The 22,444-nt window shown below is 45.4% G+C and overlaps 1 protein-coding gene across 2 annotated transcripts in view; it reads left to right on the plus strand.

Moving 5' to 3' along the window:
* The window catches only part of BLM (BLM RecQ like helicase), a 109,675-nt gene that overhangs the window by 2,318 nt on the left and 84,913 nt on the right, over positions 1-22,444 (plus strand). For both annotated transcript variants that reach the window (XM_056571558.1, XM_056571559.1), the window contains exons 2-7: positions 1,418-1,516; positions 3,128-3,708; positions 8,260-8,419; positions 20,318-20,406; positions 20,489-20,615; positions 21,730-22,358. In XM_056571558.1, coding sequence (XP_056427533.1) covers positions 1,419-1,516; positions 3,128-3,708; positions 8,260-8,419; positions 20,318-20,406; positions 20,489-20,615; positions 21,730-22,358 — 1,684 coding nt within the window. In that variant the 5' untranslated portion in view covers position 1,418. The remainder of the gene's footprint in view (positions 1-1,417; positions 1,517-3,127; positions 3,709-8,259; positions 8,420-20,317; positions 20,407-20,488; positions 20,616-21,729; positions 22,359-22,444) is intronic.

The raw sequence follows: 22,444 nt of genomic DNA on the forward strand, positions 1-22,444 counted from the left end.
TCTTGTATTTCCATAAACATAGTAGCTTGCGGGGTTACACCATTTGTGTAACTAACATTAAAGTCAATGGGAGATGAGCCAATTTCATAACTTTCCTGCTTCAGCTGCTTTCAGCTTTTCCCACTACCTCTAGTCACTGAAAACAGGCTGGAGCTATTTGCTGAGCTAGGACAACCCTTTTATCTATGTACCCACATACTGTGGCAGATTTATAAAATCTTTCAGATGCAAAGTCTCATACGACCACAGTAACCAATCACTACTCAGCTTTTATTTTACCAGAGCAATTTAATTTAATAAACATAAGAGCTAAACTGTGAATGGGCATATCTTCCCCAGTCTTTGTTGATCAGAGCTTAAATTTCATTTTTTTTTGTGCAATAAATGCTGTGCTGTGATTGGCGAATATAGACAACCCAGACAGTTTTTCTTGTAGACAGTTTTTTTTTATAAATCCCCCCACCCCCCAATAGTTTTTTTTTAGATGTAAAGCTGACTAAATACACAAATTTTGACATTAAAATCAGTAATTCAGTGTAAAAGTACTGGATTTTGGATGAATGTCCTTTTTTTTTAACTTTTTGTGGAAGAATTTTATTTTTTTTATTTTTATTTTTTTGTATCATTGCCTTCCTGATACTTTATTGGCTAATATTTGGCACAACATTTTTGTGCAGTCAGTTTTTGCCCAATAATATTGCACATTAACAAAATAGACAACTTTGGCAAAACTGACATTGCGAGGCAGTGCTTCATTCTTGACAATGCAGTAGAAGAGATTTATTAACTATGGGGGAGATTTATCAAAACCTGTGCAGGGGAAGAGTGGTGCAGTTGCCCATAGCAACCAATCAGATTGCTTCTTTCATTTTCCACAGGCCTCTTTAGAGGCCTGTGGAAAATGAAAGAAGCAATCTGATTGGTTGCTATGGGCAACTGCACCACTCTTCCTCTGCACAGGTTTTGATAAATCTCCCCCTATGTCTTTCTAAAAAGGTGCAAAACACACACACACACACACACACACACACACACAAAAAAAATAAAAAATATTCATACCACCTCTGCTTTGTCTTTCAAAAATTACATTCTACAGCAAGTTCTGAGGTGATGTTTCATTTGTGCTAAATGTATCAAAGTCTGTGCGCCAATATAAATGACTTGATAAATTTGGCACATAACCCAAAAACACAGCAAAGAAGAGAGGATGGGAAGTGGCTGCACACAGACTTCTATTGATAAATTTCCCCCAGAATGTGCATTTTGATGGCAGCCAGTCTGAACATGCAGCAATGCAGTGTAAAGTATGGTGTTATTGCAGCCTGAGGCAGTAGGCATATTTCAGACTTAAGCTGGCACATTTTTGGTTATTGCTTGTTTTATTCATCTTTTCTCACGTGTTGTTTGCTCCTTAAAGCATGGCTGCTTTACCACAGAACAACCTCCAGAAGCAGCTGGAATTATTCTCTGTCAAGGCTGCTGGGAATAAACTTTCTCTACAGAAAGCTAAGCCTGGGTGAGTACAAGTTGGTTTACTGCTAAATTGTCTGGTTCAATTAGAATATCACTGTTGTGTACTTTGAAACCTATCCTGCTGCAAAACCGCACAATAAATCATCTGTGCCAGGCGTCTGTGTGGTCACATATAGGACAGTGGAGATATATATCTGCATGTCCAGATAGCCGTTATTACCACAAGAGGTAAGAGAAGATTATACCACAACCAAATTTATCAGTCTGTCTGAAACCAAAAGTGTCTTGTTTTGCCCATAGCAACCAATCACAGCTCAAGCTCAGCGTTCGTTTCTCAAATTGCTTTGGTAAAGGAAAGCTTAGCAGTGATTGGTTGCATTGGGCAAAACGGACAGTTTTTGTCTCAGATTACTAAATCTTGGCTAATGTTATGTCTTTTAAATAGTTTTTATAAATAAAATCCTCCACACTCTATATATATAATTATTATTATTAATTCATTATATAACTTTTTTTTTTTTTCCCCGATCACGCATCTATGCAGTTCCCCCAACGGCAGTGCCACGATACGATTGTGGGTCGCCGTTGGTTGCTATGGCAGCAGGAGGTCAGATCATGAGGCTGGATTGCACAGGCTGTAAAGTGTGCAGCTGATATCAGTACAAATGTATTGCAGCATAGTATAAACTGTACAAAGTGTATAAAATAAAAAGTATGAAGTGTAAAAAAAAAAAAAGTAATAAAAATGCCACTTTCCCAATAAAAGCCCTGTATTATCACCAAAAAAGATCAAAAGCACAAATCATGTACATAATAGGTATTGTCATGTCCGTAATGAGGTGTACTATAAAACTATAATGTAAATTATCCTGCACGGTGAAAATTGTAAAAAAAACAACAAAAAAGCACAAAATTCACCAATTTTGGTAAAAATGGCGGAATAAAATATCAAAAGGTTTGCAAAAATGATAGCAATAAAAAGTACAGATCATGTTGTAAAAAATAAGCCCTCACTCAATGGTGTCGAATAGAGATGAGCAAACTTGCAGTAAATTCGATTCGTCACGAACTTCTCGGCTCGGCAGTTGATGACTTTTCCTGCGTAAATTAGTTCAGCCTTCAGGTGCTCCGGTGGGCTGGAAAAGGTGGATACAGTCCTAGGAGACTCTTTCCTAGGAATGTATCCACCTTTTCCAGCCCACCGGAGCACCTGAAGGCTGAACTAATTTACGCAGGAAAAGTAATCAACTGCCGAGCCGAGAAGTTCGTGACAAATCGAATTTACTGGAATCGACTAGTGTCGAACAAAAAAAAAAAAGTTACGGCTGTTGGAAAATGAATGGCAGAAAAAGAATTTTGCTCAGAAAAGGAAAAAGAACATAGAAAGCTATATAAAATGGGTATCGCCATAATCGTACTGACCCAAAGCATAAATATAACTTTGCTGCATATGTCAACAAAAATGCAAACCCTTATATTAACTAGAATATGTCACGGATAAATAATCTCAGAATCGCTCTGCTCAGAAAAAGCGTTCTAAAGTTATTACCATTTAAAGAGACCCAGTCAAATAAAGAGCCTGGTCATTAAGGTAAAAATTGGATCTGTCCTTAAGGGGTTAAACTTTTTTTGTTTGTTTTTTTTTCTTTTACAGTGTTTTTACCTTTAAAAAGAAAACTTCTCCTGATGGATCCACCTCAACTAGCAACATTCAGGCAAAGCAGCAAGTACCACTAAAAGATAAAAATGTGTATATTTCAGTAGATGACCAATCAAAAAAGCCCTTGACAGTTTCATCCTCCAAGGAAAGTGGTAAAATCAATGGATATTTTGCTCCTAGTAATACAAAACTGTCAGATTCTTCCCCTTTTCTTCAAAGTGTCCAACATAATGCAGATAAACAGAGTGACAACATGTCTCAAGAAACCACCTGCTCAAAGACTAAACCAGACTGCAATACCTCTATCAGCTCTGTCCTCAGTCTGGAAGGTTGGGATGATTTAAATGATTTTGATACATCTGTATCACCTCCAAAAACTCATATCAGGAAACTAGGAAAGACACCACAGAAAGGCACCAAGGCTCAGTCTGTGGCATCTTCCTCAACATTGCCAGCTGAAGTGAAACCTTCGACAAATGAAAGTATTAAGACTTCTGGTCCTGATCAGTTTGTGCTGGCAAAGAAACCTGACATTGTATCTGCACCAGTTTGCACAGAAGTATTAGTGTGTGGAGGTAGGTTTTGTAGAATGAAAAGTACAGAGTTAGGCCTACTGTAGTTATGGTTTCACTGTGCTTTAACCAGTGCTTTAGTAGTTTTAAATATTGAGACATTTTATTTGTCACAAGGAGACATTGCAATTTATCTATAGCAAATTGATGCTTGTGCCATCCTAACTGAAGGCAGTATGAGTTAGTATTGGGGACATAAGTATTTTACACAAATGTGTGTCATTTAGTAATGAACCTTTGCTCATTCATGTTGTAAAACTTGAGGTTCTGAGTGATGTTTTGGTGCCTCGTCTCAGCGGTCGTGCAGATAGCAGCAGCTGACACCCAGCATGTATGGTGCAAACTCAGCTCCTTAGCCCGCCCCATACTCCCCTTTCCAACCACTGAAAGATGGTGTATGTGTGTGTGTGTATATATATATATATATATATATATATATATATATATATATATATATGGTCAACTTTTCTAATAAAACATATAGATATCATAGAGAGAAGTTTCCCACTCTGAACCACCCTCTCTGAACAAGAATAGAGGGCTGCTTTGGTGGAGCTGTCCCTTATATTTATTTGAATAGCCATTCGAATGTTTTTTTATTTTTTATATATACAGTAGTCTCTGTTACAGGGATTTCAATCACACTTTTTTTTTTTTTTCTCCTCGCATTTTCAAAGGTCTCTTGTTCTGCTATGAAAATATGTGAGAGTTAGTTATCGTGCAACTTTTGTAAAGGGGGTTCACACTTTTGGTGCCAAATTGTAAATCCTAGAAAATTCTGGCGGAAGCATCTCGCATAATATGTATGATTACTAGTGCTCATACAAGCGATAACTGTATGAATAAAACATGTTTAGGGGTTAAAGGGGTACTCCGCTGCTTGGCGTTTGTAACAAACTGTTCCGAACGCTGGCGCCGGGAGCTCGTGACATCACATCCCGCCCCATCAATGCAAGTCTATGGGAGGGGGCGTGACAGTTGACACGCCCCCTCCTATAGATTTGCATTGAGGGGGGCGAGGCGTGATGGCATGAAGGGGCGGGGCTATGTCACGAGCTTCGGGTCCAGCATTCGGAACAGTTTGTTCCAAACACTGAGCAACGGAGTACCCCTTTAAATGTGAGTACAGGTGCAGTGACCATGAAGAAAAATAAATAAATGTTTTATTAACATTTGCCAATAAATAAATAACACTGATTAAATAACACCGTTTTCCATAAAAAAAATAAGCTAAAAAAACTACAACCATTTCTGTGATTTCTAGACTAGCAAAGAGCTAGTGTGAAATGTTTTTATGTAAAATGGACCCCTTTAAAAATACCATGTAAAACATGACATTTACATAACCATACCCACTATTGCAAAACACTTAATATATGATGGAAATGCAACATTTTTGGCTAGGACCCCCACTATGTGTAAACCCAGCTGAATACTGAACTTGGAGCAGACTGAGGACCTAGAAGTGTAACTATTAAAGTGGTTCTCCGGTTCTTACGCATCTTTTCCCCTATCCAAAGGATAGGGGATAAGATGCCTGATCGCGGGAGTCCCGCAGCTGGGGACTCCCGGGATCTTGCACACGACACCCCGTTTGTAATCAGTCCCCGGAGCGTGTTTGCTCCGGGTCTGATTACAGACGACCACCGGGCTGGCGGCGTGTGACGTCACGCCTCCGCTCCCGTGTGACGTCATGCTCCGCCCCTCAATGCAAGCCTACAAACGGGGTGCCGCATGCAAGATCACGGGGGTCCCCAGCGGCGGGACTCCCGCAATCAGGCATCTTATCCCCTATCCTTTGGATAGGGGAAAAGATGTGTAAGCACCGGAGAACCCCTTTAACTTTAGCCACTGATAACATTGCCAAGAGAGAAGATAATGCGATCCTATTATGTATTTATTTATTAGGGCCCTAATACACAAGCTGACATGCAGTCGTAGATGGCGCTCGTTTAACCCCTTAACGACCAGACATAAATGTACGTCCTGGCTTGGCGGTACTTCGCACACCAGGGCGTAAATTTACATCCTGTGTATGACTGCTCGCATCGGAGCGGTGCTCGCATCATACACTGCAGGTTCGGCCATTACGGATGTCGGCCATTACCGGCGGGTCCCCGGCTGCTCATAGTAGCCGGGGACCCGCCGGTAATGGCCGACATCCGTAATCGTGTGGATGTCCGCCATTAACCCCTCAGATGTCGTGATCAGTACAGATCAAGGCATCTGCATTAAATGCGCACGTTAAAATAGATGATCGGATCGCCCGTAGCGCTGCCGCGGCGATCCAATCATCTGTAATGACGGACAGAGGTCCCCTCACCTGCCTCCGTCAGTCTCCCGGGGTCTCCTGCTCTGGTCTCAGATTGAGCAGACCAGAGCAGAAGATAGCTGATAATACTGATCAGTGCTATGTCCTATGCATAGCACTGAACAGTATTAGCAATCAAATGTGTAAAATAAAAAAAATTAAAAAAATCCCCTCCCCAATAAAAAAGAAAATTGTCAGTTTTTCCCATTTTACCCCCAAAAACGTAAACAATTTTTTAAATTAACATATTTGGTATCGCCGCGTGCGTAAATGTCCGCTCTATTAAAATAATGTTAATGATCCTGTACAGTGAACGTAAAAAAATCCCGTACAGTAAACGTAAAAAAGTCAAAAAATGCAGCTTTTTTGTCACATTTTATTAAAAAAAGTATAAAAAATTATCTAAAAGTTTAATATATGCAAATGTGGTATCTAGAGATGAGCGAACTTACAGTAAATTCGATTCGTCACGAACTTCTCGGCTCGGCAGTTGATGACTTTTCCTGCATAAATTAGTTCAGCATTCAGGTGCTCCGGTGGGCTGGAAAAGGTGGATACAGTCCTAGGAGACTCTTTCCTAGGAATGTATCCACCTTTTCCAGCCCACTGGAGCACCTGAAAGCTGAACTAATTTACGCAGGATAAGTCATCAACTGCCGAGCCGAGAAGTTCATGACGAATCTAATTTACTGTAAGTTCGCTCATCTCTAGAGGTATCGATAAAAAGTACAGATGACGGCGTAAAGAAATTAGCCCTCATACCGCCCTATTTACGGAAAAATGAAAAAGTTATAGGTGGTCAAAATAGGGCAATTTTTAGATTACTGATTTTGTAAAAAAAAAGTTTGATTTTTTTTTTTTAAGCGGTACAAAAGTATAAAAGTATCTAGCCATGGGTATCATTTTAAGCTTATTGACCCACAGAATAAAGAACACATGTAATTTCTACCGTAAAGTGTACAGTGTGAAAACGAAACCCTCCAAAATGTGCAAAATTTGGGTTTTCATTTAAATTTCCTCCCTAAAAAAATATTTTGGGTTCGCCATACATTTTATGGCAAAGTACAAAGTACAATTGGTCATGCAAAAACCAAGCCCTTATATGGGTCTGTAGATGGAAATATAAAAGAGTTATGGATTTTAGAAGGCGAAGAGGAAAAAACAAAAACGCAAAAATAAAATTGGCCTGGTCCTTAAAGGGGTACTCCGGCCCTTAGACATCTTATCCCCTATCCAAAGCATAGGGGATAAGATGCCTGATCGCGGGGGTCCCGCCGCTGGGGACCCCCGTGATCTTCCACGCCGCACCCCGTTAGAATCAGCCCCCGGAGCGTGCTCGCTCTGGGTCTGATTACTAGCGATCACGGGGACGGAGCATAGTGACGTCACGGCTCTGCCCCGTGTGACGTCCGTTCCACCCCCTCAATGCAAGCCTATGGAGGGGGCGTGATAGCTGTCACGCCCCCTCCATAGACTTGCATTGAGGGGGTGGAGTGTGATTTCACACGGGGGCGGAGCCGTGGCGTCATTATGCTCCGTCCCCGTGATCGCTAGTAATCAGACCCGGAGCGAGCACGCTCCGGGGTCTAATTCTAACGGGGTGCGGCGTGGAAGATCACGGGGGTCCCAAGCGGTGGGACCCCTGCGATCAGGCATCTTATCCCCTAAGTACCCCTTTAAGGTGAAAATGGGCTTGGTCCTTAGGGGGTTAAAGAGCCTATTACAATAGAGCTAAAGGGGTTATCCATGAAAACACTTATTTTTTTAAAATTTTATTTTATATATATATTATATATATATATATCTCTATCTATCTATCTCAACTGGCTCCAGAAAGTTAAACAGATTTGTAAATTACTTCTATTAAAAAAATTAATCCTTTCAGTACTTATGAGCTGCTGAAGTTGAGTTGTTCTTTTCTAAGTGCTCTCTGATGACACCTGTCTCGGGAACTGTCCAGAGTACAAGCAAATCCCCATAGCAAACCTATTCTTCCCGAGACAAGCAGAGTTGTCAGCAGAGAGCACGGTTGTCAGACAGAAAAGAACAACTCAACTTCAGCAGCTGATAATTATTGGAAGCATTAAGATTTTTTTAATAGAAGTAATTTACAAATCTGTTTAACTTTCAGAAGCCAGTTGATATAATAAAAAAAAAATTTTTTTTTTTTCCTGGAATACCCCTTTAATGTTACAATGTTACTAGTTTCCTTGTCCTAACTTTTATTTTTTTTTTCTAATTAGATGAAAATGCAAAAAATACTGTGGATATAATTGATGATGATATTGATATGGAAGCCCTGGCTGAGGAGATACCTGCTGAAGATGAGTGTGATGAGGATTTTATTCCTCCATCTCCAACAGACAGTAGTGTGTCCTCTCCACCTGTGCTCCGAGGGATCTGGTAAGTAGTACATAGTAATAAGTGGATATATTAATCATAGTTTTGTGCTGGATCCTAAAAAGTATTTAGTGTTTCTCGGTCGCTCTTCATTGGGGGACACCTAACTGATGGGTATATCCTCTTGCCACTAGGAGGCGCTGACACTAGAAAAAAGAAAAGTCGGCTCCTCCCTGGCAGGATATACCAGTGAGGTAACCAGTTTTAACTAGTGTCAGCTAGGAGGTGGACACACAGGTCTGGAGCTCTCCAGACCTGGTCTTATTTTCTAGTAAGGGCTGTTTAGTCAGGTTCTTTACTCCTTTTTGTTTCCATTTTCAGGTGGGGGTTCAGGAGCATGGCGCTACCTGTTCCCCCATGTGCGGCTAAGGGGCACGGGACATTGACGAAGATTCCAATGCACCGTTAACCCCTTCCCGCCAACAGCCAGCGCTTGGGGTTGCACCGTGGGTCCAGGTCCCCTTATTTTCCCTGCTCGCCTTGGGCTGTAGCAGCATGACGTGTGCAGGTGACTAAAATGCTGGCTGAAGACGTCTCTAGGTGAGTATGTGAAGATAGGTGAGTATGTCTTCTTTCCCCCCCCCCCCCCCCCCCGGCAGAGGACTTAATGGGTTAATTCCCCCCCCCCCCCCCGCAGAGGACTTAAGGGCGGCAGGTGGCTCCGCCCCCTCTTCTTCCCGAGTTCAGCGTGGGAATTCACAGGGCGCGGGAGTCCACCTCACACCGGCGCTGCCTTCAGAGCGCCAACAGGGGATGGAGAGTCTCTGCCTCTCCTTACGGGGCTTTGCTCCGTCCCTCTCCTCCCCTCCGCGAGCTCCCCGGTCTGGCGCGCTGCAGGGGGTTTTAGTTTTCCAGGGATGTCAGAGGGATAATGTCCCCTGACTCCCTGGTTCAGGGCCGTAGTCTGTCAGATGGTGGGGGTTGCGGCTGGTGCAGCTCCCCCTTCAGCGGAGTTTAGCTCCGCCCCTTTCCCGTACGGGTCGGCTGCGCTCCAGAGCAGAGCAGCTCTGTCGGCCTCCATGGCCTGCGGGAACCCTTCGCCGCCCGGTCTCCTACTTAATCCCTGAGCAGTTGGCGGCTTAGCAGGCGTCTCACAGCTGTCGCTGCTCCAGGGGGCGAGCGCAGGATGGGGTGTCTGTGAGACACCTCCCCGTCTCCCTCTCTCTTCAGTTGGAAAAAAAAAAGATAGAGGTGTGTGTGTGTGTGTATGTGTGTATATATATATATATATATATATATATATATATATATATATATATATATATATATATATAAATATAAATATATTCCACCCATGCTTGAAAAAGATGGCGGGATGCCGTCGAAACGTCGCATTTGATATGGGTCAATAAATCCCAATTTTTGCACTTTACTACTGGGTGTGCTGCTATATTTTCTGCATCATATATATATATATATATATATATATATATATATATATATATATATATATATATATATATTATATATTGTGACGATCCGTCTTGGGGATTAGCTCTGGGATCGTCCTGGACCACGCCACAGGATGCGATTCTCAATAAACCAGCAAACAAATGCTTATAATGCAAATCTGGCCCCTTGCCAGTTTTATTAGACAGGTTGCAGGGAAAGAAATAAACAAAAAGCAGGAACAAAACAAAATCCTAGACCGTCTGGTCACTGACTAAACAGATCAGCTTGTCCTGACTAACAACCGCTGAGCTACCCTCAGCCGGTTAAACATATGTCCCCTGCAACCTTCTACTCACAATTCATGGCAGTCTCTTTGAGCCCCTCATAACTCGGGCTGTGTACTCCTCAGCAGGCTCTGTCTCTTCCCTACAGCCCACATGCTGTCTCCTAGGAAGAGCCCCCATTACACTGAGTCTCCATCTCATATACACCTCCCTTCCCTCCTGCCTCATTACTTAAGAAGCAGGTGAGAGCTTCTGCAGGGTGAGCCAAGGAAATACACCCTTTCATTGCCACACTGCCACATATCCCCCCCTTTTGCTCAGACCACCGGGAAGGAGCACATGTATTTGAAAGGCAGAAACCATCTGCCTTTCCTTTCTCTTGGACAACTTTTGTCCCACAGTCTCTGAAGTCCTTGACTTTTTTCTTCCGGACTTTTACCAGCCACCAATTGCAAGTCTCTCGGTCACACCTCTCCAGTACCAGGTTCTTCACCCTGGTGCGGGCAGGGTTCTTGAAATTAAGGAGTGAGAGGACCGATGCTTCTAACCTTTGTCTTCTTCTTGCTTGCCGGACCTCTGCCTCTGCTTTAGAGAATCTTTCGGCCTCAGTGGCTTCACCAACCACTGACTTGTTCTCTGTACCGTCAGAGGACCTCTGACACGGGTCCATCTCAGTTTCAACTTTAGAGAACTTCCCACCTGGTTTCACCTCAGTCTTGTCTTCAGTGGATTTCTCACATGGTTTCACCTCATCCCATCCAGCTTTCTCTTCTGGGGCACCAGCTTCCTCAGGTTTGGCTTCAGAGTCTTTGGCTCCTTCAGATTCTTGTGTAGAATCAGCTTCTACTACTGCAGCTTCTTCAGGCTTACTCTTCTCTTCACCTGTAGCTTCAGTTGTGCCATTCTCTTTACTCACAGCTTTTGAGGTTGACTCTGGTTTAGCTTCTGCTTCAGAGGATTTCTCTGCCTCAGCATTACCTTCAGAATTTTTGGTCTGCTCAGGTTCAGAGGATTTCCCACCTCTCTTCTCCTTAGTCTCCACTTCAGAGGATTTCCCACCAGGTTTCAGCTCAGTACTAGCTTCAGGGGACTTCACCTCAATCTTAGCTTTAGAGGACTTTTTGGCATTCAGAGAAAGCATAACTGTATCCTGTAACTTCGGCCCCAGAAGCTTTTCTTGAGCCAATTCCGCCATATCTTGGTCTCTGCTCTCTTTTAGGACTTCCTGGTCCTCTTCCTTTTTCTCACATTTTCGCAGCTTACACTGGAGCTTAGCGGACTTCATCCTCTCACTGTCAAGTAACTCTGTCAAGTCCCTGACAGTATCTTCCGAAAACAGCAATTGTTTCCTCAATTGTTCATTGTCCGCCAGCACAGCCACCTGCTCGTAGAGTTGCGCTCCCAGCAAAACCAAGGCAGCTACGTGGGACCTTCTGCGCGTTTCGTTCTGCGCTTCCAGGCTCTTTTAAGATCTTCATGTCATCTTCCAGCTTTATATATCTCAGCTGCTCACTCTTGAGTTGTGCGGAGATCACCTTCTCACTGTCCAGCAACTGTTTCTTGGACTTCACTAAGTCATTGATAGATTTTCCACTCTCACCAATCTGTTGAGATAGATCTGAGATCTCCTGTTGCAAGTTCTTGTTTTCATGTTGCAGAGTCTCAACTTGTTCCAGGGCCTCCTCATACTGCTCACGGAGCAAGACATTGTCATGACGAGCAGATTGAAGAGCATGTGCAAGGGCATTCTTCACCTTGACTTCCTCCTCAAGTTGTCTCTTAGCTTTAGAGACACTCTCCGGATTGCTGGCAAGAGCTTCAGTTTCCATCTTCATTTCATTCTTCTCTTTTTCTATTTTTTCCATGGCTACCAGGCTAGCCTTGTGATCACTCTGCAGAGCCTGATATGCACCATGTAGAAGACTCACTACTTCTTCCTGGAATGACATCCGCTTGGCCAGACTCTGCACTTCACTCTCCTTGCTGGTCACAAGACCCTGGGAGCGGGACAGTTCATCCTGCAGAGCCACAAACTCACTTCTGTGATGCTCCATGACTTTTTCCAGCTGAAGCCTCACTTCTTGCTCTTTTTTAAAGTCAGCAAGTGATTTGTCCCTCTCCTCTGTCAAGCGATGTACCTCTTTTTCTTTCTCCAACAACTTCACAGAAACCATCTGCAGGGATTCTTCCAGATTCTGGATCTGCTCCAGTTTTTTTCCAAGGCCAGATCGTCTTTTCCGAGACCTTTTACTGACAGCGGTCTCCTCACTCTCGCTGTTAGACCTTGAGACATCCTCTGGTCCTCTGTCAGACACTCGACCCAGCTCTTCTCCATCTCTAGATGAAGTCTCCCCCTTTTCCGTGGTTGCGGCCACTTGTGCCTCATTATTATCATTCACAACAGGTGCCACTGACACCTGGCACTTCCTCTCCCACCACGTTGGCAACTCTGGAGACTCTCGCTAAACACTCCCGTCGGACCGGCAATCACTTGGCGGTAAGTTTGTTGCCCCTAGCAACAACTTCAATGGCTCTTGGCACCAGCGAGTCAGGGAGATTCCTGATCAGTTCCTTTGAACTGTCTCTTGGCTTCTTGGCAGACTTTTCTTTTGTCTTGTCACAGTCTCCTTCACTTAGGACTCTGTCTGTGACCGTAAGTGCAGCCCCCAGCTCCACTGGTACTCTTTTCTGTAGTTTTGGTTTTTCCGCAGCCATCTCTGGAGCTTCTATTCCAGTCACCACTTTAACTTGACTCGCGGACTGTTCTTCAGCTCCCCTAGTGGTCTGGCACACTCCCACCTGACATATACCTAGGGTCTGCTGACACTCCCTGTCCTCAGCTGAGTTACTGTCCCCTGCTATGTGGTAAAAACCAAGTGTTGTGAGCCTATCAGGTGTTCCTGCTCTAGTCACCTGACTATCTTCCCACAACTGCTGAAAAAACGGAAAATCCTTCCCCAGTACTACTTCATACTCTAAGGTAGGCTCTATTGCAACCTTGTGACTTATGGTACCATAGGGAGTAGAAATACACACATTAACTGTTTTATAACCCCAAATACCGGCTTGTATAGACACTATAGCGGGGTCTGGCTTTCTGCAGCTGGCCTTTACCAGACTTATTATACATTTTGGATCTAACAAAACAGTTATCTTTTTACCTTCTATTTCCAGCTCACACAGGTTTTCTTTTGTCCTGCGAGAGGTGGGAATAGAACTCTTTACATCAGAACACATTAACATAAGTGTTTCAAGAAAAACATTGTCAGCCTGCATGGGTTCACAATATACAGCACCATTCACACAGTTCAGTAGAGACCCCCCAGTCCGCACTCCTTCCGGAACCTTTGTGTGCGAACTCTCAGGTGCACTCTCAGCATCCCACAGCTGCCAGAAATACGGAAAGTCTCTGCCCAGTACAATTTCCACTGTAAGTTCCGCACATACCTCCATCATATGGCTTACTGTCCCAAAACATGTATCAAAGGTAATTTGAACAGTCTTACCGGGCTCTGGGCGGGACTTCACAAATGGAATTATTTCTGGCATAATCCGAGATACAGTCTGGCAACAATCCAAGTCCACCCACAGTGGGATTCCGCCCACCGACAACTCACGGGACCTCGGCTTCGTCTTGGCGACCACAGCTTGTGGCCCACGTCGGTTGCTCCCAGCAACGGCCTTTCGAGGTTGTCCCATTTTCTTGAAAAAAAAATTCTCGATCCGTTGCCCCTAGCAACGCTCCTCCACAGACACCAAACTGTGCTTGAACTCCTCTGCTTTGCTCCTCCGACTTGCAATCTTGCAGGGGGTTGCTCCTAGCAACAGCTCCTCTCCAACTCGCTTGTTGGTTGCCCTTGGCAACAGGTTGCCCTTAGCAACGGCGTGCCCGCATCCTCCACCAAAATGTGACGATCCGTCTTGGAGATTAGCTCTGGGATCGTCCTGGACCACGCCACAGGATGCGATTCTTCTCAATAAACCAGCAAACAAATGCTTATAATGCAAATCTGGCCCCTTGCCAGTTTTATTAGACAGGTTGCAGGGAAAGAAATAAACAAAAAGCAGGAACAAAACAAAATCCTAGACCGTCTGGTCACTGACTAAACAGATCAGCTTGTCCTGACTAACAACCGCTGAGCTTCCCTCAGCCGGTTAAACATATGTCCCCTGCAACCTTCTACTCACAATTCATGGCAGTCTCTTTGAGCCCCTCATAACTCGGGCTGTGTACTCCTCAGCAGGCTCTGTCTCTTCCCTACAGCCCACATGCTGTCTCCTAGGAAGAGCCCCCATTACACTGAGTCTCCATCTCATATACACCTCCCTTCCCTCCTGCCTCATTACTTAAGAAGCAGGTGAGAGCTTCTGCAGGGTGAGCCAAGGAAATACACCCTTTCATTGCCACACTGCCACAATATATATAATATTCCACCTGTATTACCATGGGTTCTTGCTCCCCCTGGTGGAAATCTCACACTACTGCAGCCTTAGTTGGCCAGGTGTGAGTTACTTCTTATTTTAACATGCAGCCTTGGAGAAGGAGTTTGGCGCTCTCTTGTGGCAAAATTTTGGTATTGCTTCCTACTTCTCTTACAGCCTTGGCCGGTCAGCGATTTTCGCAGTCCTGGAGTCTGCATTCAGGGCTGTTTTCTTTGTTTCAGTCACCCTAGTTTGTGACCTTTTATATACGCTATCCATCAGCTCCTTATGGTATCCTCTGGTGTCCCTGTTTCTGCATTGTTGCCCACCGTTGTGGTGCATATTGCAAGGCCATAGCAGGTTATAATTCCAGGGATGCGTGGTCCATTGGGAACTATCTGGCATGTATCCAAGATGTCTGTTCCCTCCTAACCTTGTAAAAGGGCGTTCCTGATGGACACTTGGGCAATATCCCTGTTAGGACAAGTTTTAAACCTCGTATCCGTGCCAAATAGTGGCCTCACCTGTCTCTCTTCCCCCAGCTGCCACCTTAACGGCTGGCGCTCCGGTTCCTCTGCTGGTGCGAGGTGTCCGGTAGCAGAACTTTTCTCTACTTGGGACCCATTCCAGTCAGATGGTGGTCTGCATGGTTTCCTCTACCACCTGGCATCCACCTGTCCCTCATCACCCGTTTTAGAGTTCCGGTACCTCTCTGCTGTGCGAGGTGTCCGATGGCATGTCTCGTTTATGCTCCGGACCTGTACCAGTAAGCCAGGCAGTGCTCTGCATGTTTTCCTCTGCCTTTTGTCACACGACTCAAGTCTGTTGAGTTTGTGGCTGCAGTTCTGGTACCCCACTGCTGGGTGCGGTATGTGAGAACTGACCCGATGTGTCTTCAAGACCCATACCAGTAAGCCAGACAGTGGTCTGCATGGTTCCTCTGCCTTTTGTACCACGACTAACGGCTGTTGTGTTTGTGGCTGCAGTTCTGATACCCCACTGCTGGGTGCGGTATGTGGAGAACTGACCGATGTGCCTTCAGGACCCATACCAGTAAGCCAGACAGAGGTCTGCATGGTCTACTCTGCTGTTTGTCACACGTCTCACGGCTGAAGTATTTGTTGCTGCAGTTCCGATACCCCACTGCTGGGTGCGGTATATGGAGAACTGATCTGATGTGTCTTCAGGACCCATACCAGTAAGCCAGACAGTGGTCTGCAGGGTCCACTCTGCCGTTTGTTACACGTCTCACGGCTGAAGTATTGTTGTTGCAGTTCCGATACCCCACTGCCAGGTGCGGTATTTGGAGAACTGACCCGATGTGTCTTCAGGACCCATGCCAGTGAGCCAGTCAGTGGTCTTCCTGGTTCCCTTTGCCGCCTGTCTCACGGCTGCTGTATCTGTGGCTGCAGTTCTGATACCCCACGGCTGGTGCGGTATGTGGTGAACTGCCCTGCTGTTCCTTAAGGACCCTAAGGTTCCTTGTCTCCTACGGACCCATTTCAGTAAGCCAGACAGAGGTCTGCATGGTTGCCTACACAGCCTGCCATACATCATACGGCCGATGTGTCCACGCCTGGAGTTCCAGTCCTTCAATACTGGGTGAAGTTCAAATGGGGTGAATAGCTGTCTTCTGTGCGTGCATGCCAGTAAGCCAGACAGTGGTCTGCATGGTTGCCTACTCCGCCTGTCATACCTCATATGTCTGATGTATCTGCGCCTGGGGTTCCGGTTCCTCGCAACTGAGCGAGGTGCCGATGGTATGCATAGTTGTCTTCTGTGGATCCATACCAGCCTACACCGCCTGTCATGCTTCCAGCGGCTGATGTGTGTGCGGCTTGAGTTCTGGTACCTCACTCCTGAGTGAGGTGCTGAAGGGATGCATCGCTGTCTGCCTTGGATGCTGGTCGGCCAGACTTTGGTCGGCGGGGTTATCCACACCGCCTGTACCACATCACACAGCTGGTGTATCTGCGGCTGGGGCTCAGGTACCTCACTACTGAGCGAGGTGCCCATGAAGTGTTTCGTCCCCATGGTCCTCTTCCTGTAAGCCAGGTAGTAGTCTGCAGGGTTTCCGGCACCACCTGTTTCACATCACATGGCTGGTGTCTCTGCGACCGGACTTCCGGTACCTCACTGCTGTTTGAGTTTTCCGATGGACTTACTCGTTGTCCCCTAGGGACCCGTACCGGTAAGCCAGACAGTTGTCTGCATATCTTCTTCTGCCGACAGTCACACGGCGGATGTTTTTTTGCGACTGGAGTTCCAGTACCCCACTGTTTGTCACCCCGTAGATGGTAGTTCACCACTGCCATGATAGTTTACAAGTGAGTCTCTCCGAGTTGCCCATGTGCCTTATACAATGCACCACATACTGGTTTACAGGGTTACCTGCTTGTCTAGGTCCCTCTCTGCATGCCTGCTATTCTGTCTACAGGCTGGTATCTCTCTCCACTGTGTGTTTCCATGTGCGGGACTCGTCGTGGCCACGGTCCCCTTGCCACGTGGCCAGATTGTGCCTGCTTGGTATTCTATTCCACCTGATCACCTTCCCCATTCAGCTGCTTCCGCAGCTGTAGTCCGGTGTCTCTCTTCCACGTGCAGTCCCGCAGAGGTGTGCATGTGGTTTCTTGGGACCCCCTTTTTTCTTCCTTTCGCAGCAACAGTAGCATCGCTCTGTTCTCCTTTCTTGGGGCACTTGTTGGTCTGCTGGGGCTTTTCTTCTGCTCCCTTGGAGGTCTGCATTTTCACAGTGTCTGCAGTCTTGGTACGCCACTGTTATCGTGGCCTCCCCAGGCCTGTGTTCCTACATATGCTAGGATCGCTTTGTAGGAGTAGAGCCCTCCTTCCTTTGGCTCGGAGGGGTGCGCCCAGGTGTTTTCCGATGATTCGTTCCAAAGGTTCCGCGGCGGTTGTGCACCCTGTTCTGACATGGGGCCTGTCGGTTCAGCCCCTCCCTGTTCTTCCGCGTGTTCCTTCCGGGGTCCCTGTCCAGAGTGACTCAGGTACCTAATGGTCCCTGACTGGACATGGCTCTCAACACGTCTTGTATTTGACGTGCGGCTTCAGTGTGCGAGGTTCCGATCCCTCTTGGGACGCTAGGTGGCTCCTCCTCGTGCCGAGGGTTGCCACCCAGTCTTTCCGATTCCCTGCTCCTTCTGCGCCTAGCGCGCTTGCCAATCCCCCTTTTCACAGGGGGTGCGGGGATCAGGGTGCTTGTCGTAGGTCTGGACTTGAGTTATCGTCTCGACCACCCTTGGTTTTTTCCCTCCTATTGAGGGACTTTTTAGTTTTTTTGCTGCAGTACATTCCGCAGTGGTTTTTCCTGCCTCTGCTTGTGTGCTTTCTGGCCACTATCGCAGTCTGGTGCTCTCCCTGGAAGGGGTGTGTCTTTCTTCCCTTTGGTCTGTTAGTCGTACTGCATTGACACCACAGTCTTCTGGAGTTATCCTTCCTATGCCCAGACCCTGGGAGTCCAAGCTGAGTTCTCCTTGGTTCTCTCTCCATTCCGGTTCTGACGGGATGTTCTTAAGGTTGCTCTGGTCTACTCGGTCAATTGTGATCTATCACTGTTGGTCCCCTTGTTTGGGACTCTGTCCTACCATGCTGCGGTGTGCCTTCTTTTCGGGCGGTTTCCGATCCTTGAGCCTTAGTGATGTGTCAGGTCTTGGACATCTGTAGCTGCCCGACCCATCTCCTCCGCGATCCCGTTCGTCGGGGTGGTACGTCTATTCTACTCTCCTTCACTTCTTTATGGCAATCTTTTTGCCAGGAGAGTAGTTCGCGGACATCTGTTTCCCTTTTTTTCCTGGGGTTTTCTTGTCTCTCTACATGGACCCGGTGCCTTGGGTCCCAACAGAGGACGGACCTTTCAGTTGGGTCCTGGCCCATCTCCTTGGACGGGAGATCTTCCAGGAGATCATTTTCTGGGGTAAGTGTGCCTCCGACCTGGGGGCTCGTCCGCTGGCCTTGCGGTCATGCAGGTTCAGTCTTGGGACTCTCTCTTTTTTTCGCTGGTGGTTGTTTTTTTTTTCCCACCCTAGGGGACTGCTTTGGTACGTCCCATCAGTTAGGTGTCCCCCAATGAAGAGCGACAGAGAAAAGGAGATTTTTTTTGTACTCACCGTAAAATCTCTTTCTCGTAGCCTTCATTGGGGGACACCGCACCCGCCCATTTCTTCTTCTGTTTCTTGGGTTCTCCGGGATTCCTTTCTAGGGTCCTTCGGATATATTTCCTCGTTGGCTTCTCCTACTGCTTTGTGACAAAACTGGTTACCTCACTGCAGGAGGGCGGTTATATCCTGCCAGGGAGGAGCCGACTTTTCTTTTTTCTAGTGTCAGCGCCTCCTAGTGGCAAGAGCATATACCCATCAGTTAGGTATCCCCCCAATGAAGGCTACGAGAATGAGATTTTACGGTGAGTACAAAAAAAATCTCCTTATTCCTGAGCTTCAAGGATGCTTAAGGACACATGACGTACTGCTCCGTCATGTGTCCGCTCCTGATCTATAACGCGGGGCCACGCGTCATAGCGGGTCGGGCCCGGCTATGTTAGAGGCCGGGACCCGTGGCTAATAGCGTGCGGTATTGATTGCGGTGCCGCGTGCTATTAACCCTTTAGATGAAAGTTGAACGCCCCGTCTAAAGTGAGAGTGAAAGCATACCGGTTAGCTCAGGGAGCGGTTCGGGATAGCCGCGGCGAAATGGCGGCATCCCAAACAGCATACAGGACAGCTGGAGGATTCCTACCTGCCTCCTCGCTGTCCGATCGCCGAATGACTGCTCAGTGCCTGAGGTCCAGGCATGAGCAGTCAAGCAGCAGAATCATCGATCACTGGTTTCCTATGAGAAACCAGTGATCAGTGTAATAGATCAGTGTGTGCAGTGTTATAGGTCCTTATGGGAGCTATAACACTGCAAAAAAAAAGTGAATAGAGATCATTTAACCCCTTCCCTATTAAAAGTTTGAATCACCCCCCTTTTCCCATAAAAAAAAAACACACAGTGTAAATAAAAATAAACATATATGGTATCGCCGCGTGCGGAAATGTCCGAATTATAAAAATATATAGTTAATTAAACCGCACGGTCAATGGCGTACGCGCAGAAAAATTCCAAAGTCCAAAATAGTGCATTTTTGGTCACTTTTTATATCATGAAAAAATGATCAATAAGTCCCATCAATGCAAAAATTGTACTGCTAAAACTTCAGATGACGGCACAAAAAATTAGCCCTCATACCGCCCCATACGCGGAAAAATAAAAAAGTTATAGGGGTCAGAAGATGACAATTTTAAACATTAATTTTCCTGCATGTAGTTATGATTTTTTCCAGAAGTACGACAAAATCAAACCTATATAAGTAGGATATCATTTTAATCGTATGGACCTACAGAATAAAGTTAAGGTGTCATTTTTACCGGAAAATGTACTACGTAGAAACGGAAGCCCCCAAAAGTTACAAAACAGCATTTTTTTTTTCAATTTTGTCTCACAATGATTTTTTTTTTCCGTTTCGCTTTAGATTTTTGGGCAAAATGACTGATGTCATTACAAAGTAGAATTGTTGGCGCAAAAAATAAGCCATCATATGGATTTTTAGGTGCAAAATTGAAAGAGTTATGATTTTTTAAAGGCAAGGAGGAAAAAAGGAAAATGCAAAAAACGGAAAAACCCTCGGGCCTTAAGGGGTTAAGCTTCTTTTTTTTATAAAACTCTGTACAGTTATAAGTGCTAAAAAATTGTAGCCTTATAGTTATGTCATGATCCTTAAGTAAATCTTAAACCTGTATTTTCAATATAGTTCTCTGCGAAAGTCATCAGTCACCTCTGGAACCACAGAGGAGAATACCATAGAACATCTCCGAAGGGACTCAGTCTCCTCAACACAGGGTAGGTTATGACCTATACTGGCATATTTGCAAAGCATTGTTTTGGTTTATATAAGTTCATTTGTGTCTTTTTATTTTTTTAGGAAATAAAGTATCACCTGAACTTTGCACTGTAATGCTCGATATTTGCAAGCTAGTGGATAGGATTCCCACGACTGAGTTGCAGCTTCTTTCTTGTGGAAAGGAACTACTAAAGCAGAGGGATACTTGGTACACAAGTCCATTATGCATGTTTTATCCAAACGTTTTTGTTTGTGTATTCAAGATCAGAGCTGATTTCAGATTGTGTTGTGTTACAACTTTGCTTCATTCACTACAATGAATACCACACGCTTATTTAAATGGGCACTGTCATGAAGTAAAAAAATTTATATGTTGTAGTACTTAAGTACTACAACATATCTCTAATATAGTTTAATAAAAAAAAAGTGATTTTAAACAAGTTTAAAATCACTTTTAAATTCGTCCACTAGGGGTCGCCCTCCTAGTGGCCGAATGCATTCTGCAGTGACGTCACCACTGAATTTCGACTCATTTAAGCTTGGCAATGAGTTGAAATTCAGGCACTGCGGTGCTCGCTCCCGCCTGTCAATCAAACAGGCAAGAGCAAGCACGCTGATAGCTGGGGCTGCGCGCATTGGCCAGCTCCACTGGCATCGCGCCTGCCCCCGCCTGCCCCCGTTACCCTGTCCGGAGGCAGCCCGCGAACTCATTGCTGCGCTGATCCTCTGGATGGGTAAATCTGCACTAGAGGAATGGGGTGGGGGAAGCGGGGTTCGGGGGAGCGCCGCCACCGCTGCTTAGCAGGAGCGCTCAGCACTAGAGGCATGGTGGGGGGGGGGGGGGAGCGCGGTTTGGGAGAGCGCCGCCGCTGCTGCGCTAACAAAGTTATTGTTTTCACCACAGGGTGCCTCCAGCTGTTTCACCACTACAACTCCCAGAATGCCCTGACAGCCAGTAGATGTCAGGGCAAGCTGGGAGTTGTAGTGGTGAAACAGCTGGAGGCACCCTGTATAGTGAACTAAGGGCGGAAGTGTTGGCCCCAGCAGGCATCAGTGACTTCACGCCTGATGGGGGAGTCTGCCTGGTAGTGAGCACACTGCCAGGCAGACAAAAAGCCATTTTAATATAGTAAAAAAAAATAATGTGAAGGCAGGGAGGGGGTTAGGGATAGATGGGCAATAGGCAGGGACAGAAAAGAAAAAAAATGGATGGTGGGAGCTACCCTTTTAAGGACAATTCTGGTGCTCTTTATGGAGGAAATCAGCAATTGTTTTCTAATCCTGGATTACCGCTTTAACTTTTCTTGGCTTTTTCTTGGCAGGAAAAGGCTCTTATCAAAAGACTCTGTGCCGAAATCTTCACCATTTGAAGCTCCTGTGTTATCTGGCGGTCTAAAACTATCGTCTAACAAAATAAGTGACCTGACACAAGACTATTTGAGTACTCCCATCTCTGATGCTTCATCCCAACGCCCATTAGGAAATGTGTTCAAATTTAAGTCACTTGCTCTTGACAAGCCAAAAGCAAAAGACTTTTCTGCGGATTGTGAAACTATGAGTGAACCTTACATAGAAAACAAAACACCATTTTCTTTTAAGGCACCTGATTCTACAATTAAAGATTCCTCATGTCCCCAGGACTCTGTTTTTAGTGTTAGTAATTTTAATACACCATATAGTGAAAAACCACTTACATCTAGTACATGTGCCAAGCCTTCTGTGCATCAACCAGATACCTCAGATTTGGATGACATATACTTTGATATTGACCATTTTGACATTGAAGACTTTGATGATGAATTGCAGTGTATAGACAGTCCAGTAATACCAGTTACTAACAAACCTATGCCATCATCTTACCCCCCAATACGGGAAGGACCACCAATTGCAAAGAGTAACAGAATTTCTTTATCGTCTTCTGTTAACACTTCTAATATGTCTAGAAAATCAGGTAAATATTATACAAAAGTTATTGAAGAGATTCTCATCTTGAAAAACATTTGTTCTGCTCTGGGGGATTGGTTTCTGAAGGCACTG

Source organism: Hyla sarda, chromosome 4 (assembly GCF_029499605.1).
Source record: "Hyla sarda isolate aHylSar1 chromosome 4, aHylSar1.hap1, whole genome shotgun sequence".
NCBI lineage: Eukaryota > Metazoa > Chordata > Amphibia > Anura > Hylidae > Hyla > Hyla sarda.